At 44.8% G+C, this 12,110-nt stretch overlaps 1 protein-coding gene across 2 annotated transcripts in view; it reads right to left on the bottom strand.

Annotated features, from left to right (window-relative positions):
* Positions 1–4,858, bottom strand: part of LOC134162078 (potassium voltage-gated channel subfamily A member 5-like) — a 31,258-nt gene extending 26,400 nt beyond the window's left edge. For both annotated transcript variants that reach the window (XM_062615543.1, XM_062615542.1), the window contains exon 1: positions 1,444–4,858. In XM_062615543.1, the coding sequence (XP_062471527.1) occupies positions 2,948–4,858 (1,911 nt within the window). In that variant the 3' untranslated portion in view covers positions 1,444–2,947. The remainder of the gene's footprint in view (positions 1–1,443) is intronic.
* Positions 4,859–12,110: the final 7,252 nt, after the last annotated feature.

Genomic DNA, 12,110 nt, shown 5'->3' with positions numbered 1-12,110 from the left:
GACCAAGTCCTGGGTTATCTCTGCAAACATGCAGAAGGGTTCAAAAAGCAGTTGTGATAACATTAACAGTTCACTGCCACTGAAGGGTGAGGATTTCACTCCTCCCTGCTTCCTCACTTCCCTGTAACTGTGGACCTCCTCCATCCCTTCCTAGCACTGGCTCTGGCAATCACTTGCTTTACAACTCACTAATTTGACAGAAAAAGATCTACTTTGTTCTTGTTGTTGCTACATTGGATTTTCTGCCAGATTAGTGAGGTCAAGCAGCTCCTGGAAGAGAAGGCAGCACTTATTACACTTGTATTTGCACAAGGACAGAATCAATTCAGGGTTAGTAACAAAAAGACACAATGGGAGGAAGAAAACTGAAAAGGAAGGAGGAATAGAAGGCCTTCCCTTTTCATCAGCCATGCTGTCTTAAGATCAGCTCAGCCCACTCTCCATAGCCCTATATACATAATAATTATAATAATAACAGTAATTACTGTTAGGTAATCCAAATCATTAATATCCAGAAGCCTTGCCCATAAGCAGGGTTCAACTGTTACATGAGGGGCTGCATATACACACTGCCCCAGCTCTAAGGAGCTGACAGCCTAATTTGGCACAATAAGCAATTAGAAGAGCAAAGTATGGAAGACAAAAGTGGTCAGGGAAGTGGAGGTAGTAGTTAGAGGAAGGCATAACCAAACTTCAGTCCTGAAAGACTCACTGAATTGTTTGGTACATCAGGTGAATCAGATGGATTTAATCACTGAGAGTAAATTAAACTACTTGCTGAGAAAGGAGCTTCACTGTATGGCTGTCAATGATTTAGATCTCATCATGTGCAACAGGCGAGTATATCACTCGTTTCTTTAGGCTCAGCCTTACCAAAGGGCTAATTATGCATTGCATTTCAACAAAAAAAGAACACCTCCCACTAAAGCAAACAGGAGATCTGCCCGAGTCAGGAGTGCAGCTGAACTGGGCACTTTGTGTATCAATCAGTCATGTTGCAAACAGTTTCTCAACATATTACACCATCAATCCCCTTCTAAATAAACAAGCAAATCAACCAAGAAACCGACATCTAAAATTAATGTGAAAGATCCTGTTCTCTATTATCAGATTCGACATCCTTCCCCTCTCCCCAGGTTTTGGGCTGAGCAATGTTTGACAGCTCTTTATCCGAAACATGAAAAATACTACTTGCCTGGCACATACCATGCCTGTTTTATTGAAGAGGAAGGAAAAAAACATCATACATTTGGCCATTATCATTAAACAGCATGGTAAGGGACAAGTAAGCAGAGTCTGAGTTTGGATGAAAGAACGTCAAAGCACCGTTTTGCAAAGCTGATTTATATTTCTCACAGTTCATATTTCTGAGATACCTGCACAAATTATAATCCTGATTTAGTATTTACTTAAGTTGTATTAGAAAACTTGTTAGAAACAAACCTTGAGCGTTGACAATCAAGACTTCTCTTTCTGCTAGTCTTGCTCTGCCATTGTATGTGTTGAAGGCATGAAACATCCTTCAGTAATAAAACAGAAGTTTCAGGGGAAAACAGAGTCCTTTGCAATAAAAACAATAACACAGCTTTTTGAGTTAAAGAAGCAACTTTGTGTCAGTCTTCACTAGTAAGTTGTACAGTGTTGTGTTATCATGACGAAGATAAGCTGTTGTCTTTCAGCAACATCTTAACTGTAAAATCCACAGCACTGAAAAGGTTTTGTTTGGAAATAAAAAGAAAACAAGGATGTGTTTTGATGAAAGGTGATGCTTTCCATCCAAGTCCAAGATATAAGCAATGGTTATTTAAGAGCACGGCATGCCATGTTAGACTCTTTCAAGTGCCATCCATTTCCAGTCTATGATAATTAAAACCAGTGAACTGTGTACATAAATGGTATGGATGAATAAAGGTAACTGATACACATGCCAAAGTAATCTGGAGTGTACACTGAAAATAGTTTTGCAGATATTGCACTCATACTCTACCCTCTCCTTGTATCTATCCACTCCCTCGTGGTTTTACTCTGTTGTGCACTTGGATCCAAACCAGTAACAGCAGACAGTATTTTTTTCTCTTTGGGTCTCAAAAATCTAATGAAGATAGATATAAACCTGTAAAACTACAAAACTCACAAAAGCTGCACATATTTTTTTTTTTTTTTTTGAGTGGGGACAGTAAAGCACAGGACTAAATTATTTAGAAATTCTGAAACAGCAAGGTAATTAATAAAGTTATTTATAAAGAAGTGTATCTACAATATTTAATAATTTAAGGCTCACAAGAAACTAACATATCAATGACAATAGAAGTTTTCTGCTATAGGGTTAAAAGCACCAAATTCACTTCACATACTACCTAACCAATCTGTACAGACCACAAGTGGAAAACTCAGAAAGTGCTGATCTGCTGATGTTCCTAGTGCTTTATGGATGTTTCATTTCACAGGAATAAGAAATCCCCTTTCAACCATAAATACAATTATACAGATAGATAGAAAATATACTGGAATAATTTCAATTTGAAACTACAGTACAAAAACCTCAACCTCCCTCCCCCCCAATCCATTCATTCTCCACACACGCATCCTCCAACTCTTTAATACTAAACATGGAGCAACTGAATTGGTTACAAATGACCCATTTAAAACCGACCGCCATTTGCCAAAATAAGTTTCTACAAATTAGATTTTGCACTGTTGTAATTTACCAGCTCCTGCATCATGGAGCATAGCTTGTTCTTAGTCTATTTTAAAAATAGGTGACCCTTTGTGTCATGGAAAAAGAACATAAAAACATGTATTCCTGGAGGACTACTCAGGACAGTGATCAATTTACAAAATATAGCCTGAGTTAAAAAAAATAACTGGTACCAAAATAATAATTATAGTAGTAAGTTTCTGACACCAGCAAATACTTCTGCATCTCTGAACTAACTCTCTCCTCTCCTTACAGGTCTGTTTCCCTGTTGGTGTCCAGACAGAGAGCATAGAGGGATTTTCTGAGATCTGCGTTACTTTTTGCTTTGATATTGGTTTTCTCTAAGGAGCTGGTGCCATTGTTGAACCCCTCACTGTTTTCCAAGTGCACAACAGATTTGTTCAGAGAGTTTCTACTGGCTCTCCTCTTCACATCTCCCCCAGCTGTACTGCCCTGAGCACTACTGTGTTCATCTTTGAGAACAGCTTGCTCATGATCAGTCTCTCGGTGGTAGAAGTAATTGAAGTTGGACACAATGACAGGGACAGGCAGGGCGATGGTGAGCACACCCGCGATGGCACACAAAGAACCCACAATCTTGCCCCCCACGGTGACAGGTCGCATGTCCCCATATCCCACAGTGGTCATGGTTACCACTGCCCACCAGAAGGCATCAGGGATGCTGGAAAAATGAGACTCAGGGTCATCAGCTTCAGCAAAGTAGACAGCACTGGAGAATAGAATCACCCCGATGAAAAGGAAAAAGATGAGGAGGCCCAGCTCCCTCATGCTGGCTTTCAAGGTCTGTCCCAAGATCTGCAGCCCCTTGGAGTGCCTGGAGAGCTTGAAGATCCTGAAGACTCTGACCAGGCGGATGACTCTGAGGATGGCCAGGGACATGGCTTGCTGCTGGCCCCCACCCCCATTGCTGCTGCCAGTCCCAGGCTGCTGCTGCTGGGCCAGCTCGGTGCCCAGGGTGATGAAGTAGGGGATGATGGCCACGATGTCGATGATGTTCATGATGTTGCGGGAGAATTCAGATTTGCTGGGGCAGGCGAAGAAGCGGACAAGGAGCTCAAAGGTGAACCAGATAACGCATGTGGTCTCAATGATGAAGAAGGGGTCAGAGAGACTACTGGGTGGCTGCATGGGTTGGGGTTCCACAGTCGTGCCATTCAAACCTCCACTTTGTGTGGGCTGGGGCACAGGCATCTCTCTCTCATCCCTGAATTCTGGCAGGGTCTCCAGGCAGAAGGTGATGATGGAGATGAGGATGACCAGCACGGAGACAATGGCGATGGCTCGGGCTGAGCTGGAGCTCTCAGGGTACTCAAAGATGAGCCAGACCTGTCGCTGGAACTCATTATGGGGCAGAGGCTTTTCCTCCTCTTTGATGAAGCCCTCGTCCTCCCGGAAGCGCTCCATGGCCTCCTCACCCAACTGGTAGAAGCGGATCTCATCGGCAAAGACATCGATGGAGACATTGACGGGCCGACGGAGCTTGCCCCCGGACTGATAAAAGTAGAGGATCCCGTCGAAGCTGGGCCGGTTGCGGTCGAAGAAGTACTCGTTGCGGAGCGGGTCGAAGTAACGCATGCGCTTATCCGGGTCCCCCAGCAGCGTGTCGGGGAACTGATTGAGGGTGCCGAGCTGGGTCTCGAAGCGCAGCCCCGAGATGTTGATCAGCACCCGTTGGTGGTGCATGGCGCCCTGGTTCGCCGCCACCGCCGCCGCCGCCTCCTCCTCCTCCTCCTCGCCCGCCACCGCCATGGCCATGCCCCGGCGGTGCCCCCCTTCCTCCGAAGGACCCATTTCCATCCCCGCACCACGGCGCGGCGGCGGCTGCGGTGGCGGTTGGGGCGTAGGGGCCGCTCCGCGCTCTGCCGCCCGCTCGTTGGGGCTGCACGCGCTGCCGCTGCGGCGCCTCTCGCCGCCTCCCCGAGGGGCAAGCGGGGGCCTCTCCTCGTCCTCCGGCGGCGGCGGCGGCGGCGGGGCACCCTCCTTGCCGTCGTTCAGCCGTGGAGCGGCAGCGGCGGAGCCGGCGATGTGCAGCAAGTTGCCCCTCCGCCGAGCCCGGGCACTGCCGCCGGCCGTGGCATCTTCGCTGCCCGCGATGGCCGTGGTGCCGCCGTTCTCCAGAGTCACCAGCGCGATCTCCATGGGCAGCGGCGGCAGGAGGCAGGCGCGTCTGAGGCGGCGGGCATGCTGCGCTCGCCGCTCCTCCGCCGCTGCCGCTGCCGCTGCCGCCGCCGCCGCCGCCGCCGGCGGACACCTCCGGCCGACCGCCCTGCCCTGCCCTGCCCTGCCCTGCCCTGCCCTGCCCTGCCCTGTTCTGCCCTACCCTGCCTGCCTCCGCCTCACTGCGCGGCGGCGCACGGCCGACCGGCGGCCGGGGGAGCCGCGCGGGGACCCGGATATGAACGAGCGATCATTATATTATGGTCGCTTGACGTCAAAGAGGATCCCTTCTCCTCCGCGCTCCTGTGCAGGCACCGGGATGCCGTTTTTCCCCCGCCCCGCCTCCGCCCCGCGGGAGGGCTCCGCACCGGGGCAGCGACACGTTCCGGGCAGTGTATCGCACCCGTGGGGACCGCGACGGGCCCCCAGCAGAGCGGCTGCTGCGGATGCCGCAGGTGCCGCTGGACCGCGGCGGCGAAGGGATGTGGGGAGGCGGACAGGGGCTTCGCGGCGGGGACCCGCTCCTGAGAAGCGGGAATCCCTCCTCCCCGTGGGGATTGCGGTGCGGCCCCCACGCGTGGATTTCTCCCTAAAGGGATTGCTCGCAGAGAGGGCTCTGGCTGTCAACCCGCAGTCCCCGGTAATGCAAATCATAATCGAAAGCCCAGGGGATTCCTGATGCCTCTTGGTGTGTGTGTGTGCTCCCCTTCCACCCCACCCCACCCCCCACCCCCCCCCCCCCCCAGCGTAATGAGAACAAAGGAAGGGATTGGGTATTTTTGGGTATTTTTTTTCAGTTTTGTTTGTTCTCTCTCCTCCCCCCCCCCCCCGCCGCATTCCCCCCAGTTTATCATGGTGCAGCTCCAAAAGATGCTTCCAAAGCCAGCAGGTGACAACATTTCTATCGGGTTACCTTCATGTTGGCATTTGCGAACTGTACTTTACCTTTGATGCATTCTTAAACCCACATCCAGGGCTGATATGTTTCAGTAGATGCACATTTTATTAAAAAAAAAAAAAGGAATTGAAGCAGTTTTACACAGTGACTTCAATTACAGTTCAGTAATACAATCAATGCTAAGATCTTATTTGCTATATTCATGAACCCATCTATTCTACTGAAGATCTACATGGGAATATACTAAATATGTATACAAATACTATAGGCTTAAACCATATATATCTCTCTATTCCTGCAGAATATTCCTATTCAAACAAAATATGTATAGAAAATACTAAGTGAAAGACCATTTTGCTTTTCAGTTGGCATCGCTGCAGTGACATTTTTACTCAGTCCTTGTGGTAGTACTGACAGCTCCCTCAAAAAGTTTACCTAGATTCAGAGGGATTAGTGGGTTTTCACTTAATTTAAAATGTTACCTCTGTGCATGAAATATGCCCAAAGATGTTAGAAACAGTGCCCAAAAAGAAAACCGTGATTACATTAACTGGTTACTGTAACAGATAAATTGCCCATAACATAACTGTGTCCCTTAATTTTGAGAACTCTATCACAGAATGGCTGACCTGTTCTGCCAGTGTTTGAAGTGAAGGACCACTTCTGTCACACAAGTATTTCCTAGTTGCAAAATGACAGATAAGTTTTCTAGAGCAGCCCTTTTAAAATAATGGCCCTTTAATTTACAGTTATTTAATGGAATAATGTATTAAACCTGCAAAATGTGTATAACACCTTTTGGGACCAGGAAACTGCGATAAATACAGACACACTTGTGCACCCCAGCAAGTATTGGCTCATCTGTTTTCAGTGAATGCCAGGGATTATAGCTGTAGGAAGAGCTTGCACACTGGTTTTCCAGCTCTGTCAGCTCTTGTAATGCAAGATAATTCTCCCTCTAAACCTTACCTCAGAAATAACACTTTATTTCAAGAGGAAACATCCCTAGACATGTCCATACAGATCTCCCAGAGGCATTGCCAGTCAAAATCATTAACTTGCACCCCAGGAACGGTGGCACCTGGCTGTCACAACCACCTTTGGAGTCTGCTCAGCGACTAGGTCCCTTTCACAGGGCCAGTCACAGGCATCCACAGACACTCAACTGTGCTTTCACCTGCATATGAATGTAACCAGGTACACAACATAAAACTGATGACTTGCTGGCACGCGTGCCTGCTCCCTCACCTCTCTGCTTTTTTCATTGTGATTTAGCAAGAAGTATTTTTTTACCCTGAGCACATACATGCACGCAATCAGTCCCTTAGACTCTAGCCCATCCACACCAAAACTTAACCATTCTCTCCAGCTCCCACTGCCACTCGGTTCTTCTAATCCAGTTATAATAACTTGTTGTCATGCTCTCTGACTTGGGTGTTGCTTTTCCTCCCCCTACCCGGTCCACACAGCACTCTTAGTGGCTTACCCCACAGAGTCATTTGCAGGTTTTCTCCTGTGGCTGGATAACGGGCTAGTAAATGGGATTGCCCTGGATAGGCAGCCTCAAGGGGCTGGTTAAATGCAGTTCTTCTAAGAGTCCCCACTTTACCAGCTAGCACCAATGAGGGGCTTATACAAGCTTTGCAGAAGAAACTCTGTCCAGGCTAGAGATTCTTTATCTTCTACCTAAAGGCAGGCTGCATCCCCAACGGCACCTTAACTGCCATGGGGAGAAAAGAATGATCATATCTTTATGTCCTGTACATGCTGGGGGCATGCCTATGCTCAGACCTGTGTAATCATGGGCACCTGCACCACGTAGGAGATAGCTGTAACTGCCTTGCTTCTGCTGCTGCATTTTCAGCTTTGCACTGGCCTCCCCTGTTCTCAGGTACTGGGGCAGATGCAACTGGCTGATCCAAGACGTCATGGGCTGACGAGCACCACCCAATACATTACATAGAAAAGGCAGTGATGTGGCTGCTGGGAGCTGTCATTCAATGGCGGTATTCCTTTAGTCATACACAAACGCAGATACACACACACTACACACTCTCTGGTATACCTGACTAAGGTATGACCTTAGGGACATCCAGTCTTTTCACAAATACTCCCTTTTGGGCCATCCCTGTCACTGACAGTGGCTGTGGAGCTGCAGCATCACAAAAATAAAAGTACAACGCCGAGATGTGGAGAGATGCACACACCAGCCTCTAGAGGCTTAATCTGCCCACAGCCCTCCTCCTCAGTGGTGGCAGGACTAGATGCGTCTGCTTTGACACATTTTGTGGGGTCAGGGACCCCGTGAATGTTCCTCAGGGGGTAACACGGGTGACTCATTTTTTTCCTCTCTGTGTGTTAACTAAACAATTTGCCCATCATGGCGGATGGTGAGGAAGTCAACTGAAGCTGAGAGGAAACTGAACGGGTTAAAAACAAATCCGTGTCTCCTCCACTTGGTTAATTCCCCAGCAGCCTGATCCTGTGTTGAGATGATTCAGGCCAGAGAGAGAGACTGCCACAGTCCCCAGGGGAGACCCTAGAGAAAAGACTCATATTTCCTGTTCCAGAGGATTAAGTACAAGGCCATTGACAAATCACAGTAAACATCTGGATGTGAGCACTCCATCTATCAAGCCCTAATCCACTAAGTTATTCATTAAAGAATTCAGCAAAATCACACTGGTTTATATATAGGGTCGGCTGGTTTTTAATGTTTTGCTTGGAGGGGTTTTGTACCTGTATCAACAGATTTTTATTTACTGCACAAAGCAATCTACTGTAGTCTGCTTTTCCTTAATTAATTGTTTAGAATTTTTTTTTTACCTTTTTTTTTCAAAAAAAAACCCCAACAAACAACAAACCCACACTCTGCCAATGTTTTCTGATAGCATAAAAAATAAAAAAAAAATCCAATAGGTAAAACCCAGCCACGTTCCTGCGCTTTATATTTTTTGCAGTTTTAAGCCCAAGTCCCTCTGGAAGCTTTCCAGCACACAGTGATGGAAAAAACATCAAATAGTAATTGATTTTCTTTTCTGTATTTTGTTTTGATTAAAATGGGAATCCCTCTCATTTATCTTCAGAGAAAAAGTAACCACTGAGTCTGGTGAATTCAAAAGTAATTTGATCAGAACATCCATAATTTACATTGACTTGAACAGCAGGAAAGATGCTGAGCACTACCAGATATCAAGCTTATTCATTTAAGTAGACTACTTACATTATACATCTTGTGAACAAAAACTACCCTAAGAACATATAATAACTCACATTTTATAAGGGGGTGACTTGCACACAACTGTGCCCTTAGAAGTCATCTGGTAAGCTTGAATAACACTCCAGTCTGCTTACACGCAGACCAGACCAGACCATGTAGCTGAGCGCATTGTTTTTCACGCAGCTGTGCCATCTTGTTTCCAGTGACATCTGCAGGCTTTACCATTGATATTGGTGGAATCAGCATTTGGCCCAGAGGTTTATATAAATCCAGCTGTGACAGGATATTTTCAATTCACCCTCAAAGCTTTGGACTCTGCCAGACAGCATGAATCATCCAAACTTGCAATTTATAATTTTCAGCCCTTTTGACTTACAGTGCATTGCTGTGATGTAATATTTAACTCTAGGGACTTGATCTTAAAGGGGAAATCTCATTCTGTGCCTTTATTCTCTTTTAAATTCCTGGAGCACATACCTCTGTCTACCCTAGGTTTTTGCTCTTGTCACAACAGGATGCCCCACGTGTTCAGTGCCAACTGTGATAACCCAGTTTAAAACAGGAATGAAAAACAAGTGAGTACAATCTGAAGGAGCAAAGAATCAAGACCTGCAGAACCACTCAGCTGTACCTATGCAATTTTATCTGTACCGCTAGTACAAATAATCTTACAAGTTAATTTTTTTTTGCATCAGTGCTTTTGTAGTGGCTGTACTCCATGCCAACATCTATTTCTGTATGCAAAGCATGGTGTTTCTGAGCAAACCTAATCCTTCCTTATCATTCAACTGAAAATACTTCATTTTCATCCTATGGCTATTGAACTCATGCTGAAAAAAGCCCTTCCCAATTCAAAGTACAAGATCAGGCCACTCAAGCTGTGAGGAAGAGGGACAGGAATAGATAGATCAAAGATTGCATGTGTAGGACGAATAGTTACAGTGGCATGTGGTTGAGGTGATCAATCAGAAGTTGTCAGGTGGCAAATTCATGCTTTTGTATTTGTTACCAGCTATGTGGCTAGTCACAGTCCATAATCCACTGCAGTAAGCTCTGTCATACACAGACACAAATTAAACTGCATGGGCTGCTAAAAAAAAAAGCTAAATGGCATGTTTGCAAATGTATACATTTAAAAAATGAGTGGATTTGCAAAAACATTGAGTGAGCTCATCCAAATTTTCTGCTCGTTTCTATTTTTTAAGCAGTCACTCAGTTTAAAATAACTCATTCACAATTATTCAATTAATTATTGAATATTTTATATTTAATGATATATTTAATTATTATTTCATTATTTAAGGATACAGTCAAAATTATGAATGTATCAAGCAAAATCAAAATATGTGATGCTTAGTCTGTTATAAAATTATTAGTGAATTCTTGAAATTAGTAACTACAGTCTGAAAAAGCTTATGTGAGGGGGAGCTAAGGTTGAGATCTACTTGTGATTCCCTCACATATAGAAAAAAAAGCTAAATTCATTATATTTCTTTGTAAGCACGGATAATTTAGCCAGCTGCAGGAAAGCATGCTCTACCATGAAAATAGGGTCCAAATGTACTGATGGTTTAAGCAGGATAAGGCCATAAGTGCATCATTAAGTGGATAGGAGTAATGAAACAGCTTTACTTGCACTAAGTCTCCAATGCTGGAGAGGCCTCAGGGGAAGACCTCAACATGAATACACTATGTTAGATACACAGCAGCTTTTTTTCCCCTGCCTCACCAAACAAAGGGAAAAATCGAAGACCCACCCAGAGATTTTTATTCTCTAAAGCTCTAGCAAAAGAAGCATTCTCGTATGCAAAAGCAGTACAGCTTATACCATAGGTAGCATGGAAAAATATTTGACAGGTAGAAAAACAGCTAGCACATAGATGTAAAATAAGCCCTGCTTTGCTTTTCATACTCACCAGTGAAAATCAGAAGAAAGACTACTCAAGTCAAAGGAATGAGATTTATGATGTATCATTGTGGTAATGTGAGCAAATCCTTTGTGTATGTGTGTGAAGGGGAGGAGGGCAAAGGATAGAAGAATACCATTTTCTCTTATATATTTGCACGTAGTAGCTAAAGGGAAGGTTTCTCATGTGAACACACACCGGTGATGACCAAGTTGCATTTATTTTGCACAGCCACTAAACTCCAGATTGGTGTAGAGCATATTTTTTTTTGTGTGTGTGTACATCCATTTGCTAGGTTCAGGCTACCATCTAATCCTCTGGACAGTCGAGACAAATTTGGCTTGACAACGGCAATGCACCATGTTACTAATTCTAATCGTCTCTTTCAAAAGCTTTGTGTTTCAACTGTAAAAAAATCATGCCTCCATAATACTTGTTTTAATCAACAAAGCAGAATGCAATAAATAAATACTACTTTGTAGTTTAAAATCTGAATTTAGGGTTTTCAAGGCACTACCAGATCAAAACTTTACCAATATGTGTCTGCAGATGAATATGAGTGCCAAATTCTAGGAGCAAAGGAGAAGCCAATCAGTGATGTGCTAAAGTCAATGGAGCTAACACAGCTTTGTCCTAGCCAATGAATTGACTTTATACATTTTTTATTAATACTTTTACAATTAGGTAGTGGAGGTGGTTGCTTATGACAGTGTGAAACTTATCTTTGAGGGGAAAAGTATGAATAGAGAACTTCAGTCTATTCTATTAAAAATTATGGCATCATAAGGAACAATGCCAAGTAGTCTCAAATTGCACTGAAAGTTCTCTATTGCTATGAGAGCAGCCAAAAGCAAGTAAGCATTCAGAAAATGGTACATGATGATTCTTACTGCATTAGTTTATTTCACAGGATGAAAGTGCTAATAATGCCTTCTTTCTCTTCAGAACAGTGAAAAAACAGAGGCAGCTGTCCAGGCAGACAACATGATGCCCATTTTCCTTCATGCTTATGCTAATATAAAGTTAAACCATCAGAGCCATATAGCTGTAGTTCACCCCAGTTCTGGCTGGAGCTTCCTTAAATGAAAGCTGGGATGCAGTGCACAGATGAATGCATCCTGCAGTCCCTGTGAGTTCCTGGCTGCTGCTGTGACCTGAACACTGCTTTCAAGGCTGGAGGCACCTGCCCCTGCCTGATTTGGAAAAGTA

The sequence above is a fragment of the Pezoporus occidentalis genome, unplaced genomic scaffold (genome assembly GCF_034315485.1).
Source record: "Pezoporus occidentalis ecotype Australia unplaced genomic scaffold, CSIRO_AGI_Poc_V1 ctg182, whole genome shotgun sequence".
NCBI lineage: Eukaryota > Metazoa > Chordata > Aves > Psittaciformes > Psittacidae > Pezoporus > Pezoporus occidentalis.
This window is presented reverse-complemented; position numbering and strand designations above follow the sequence as displayed.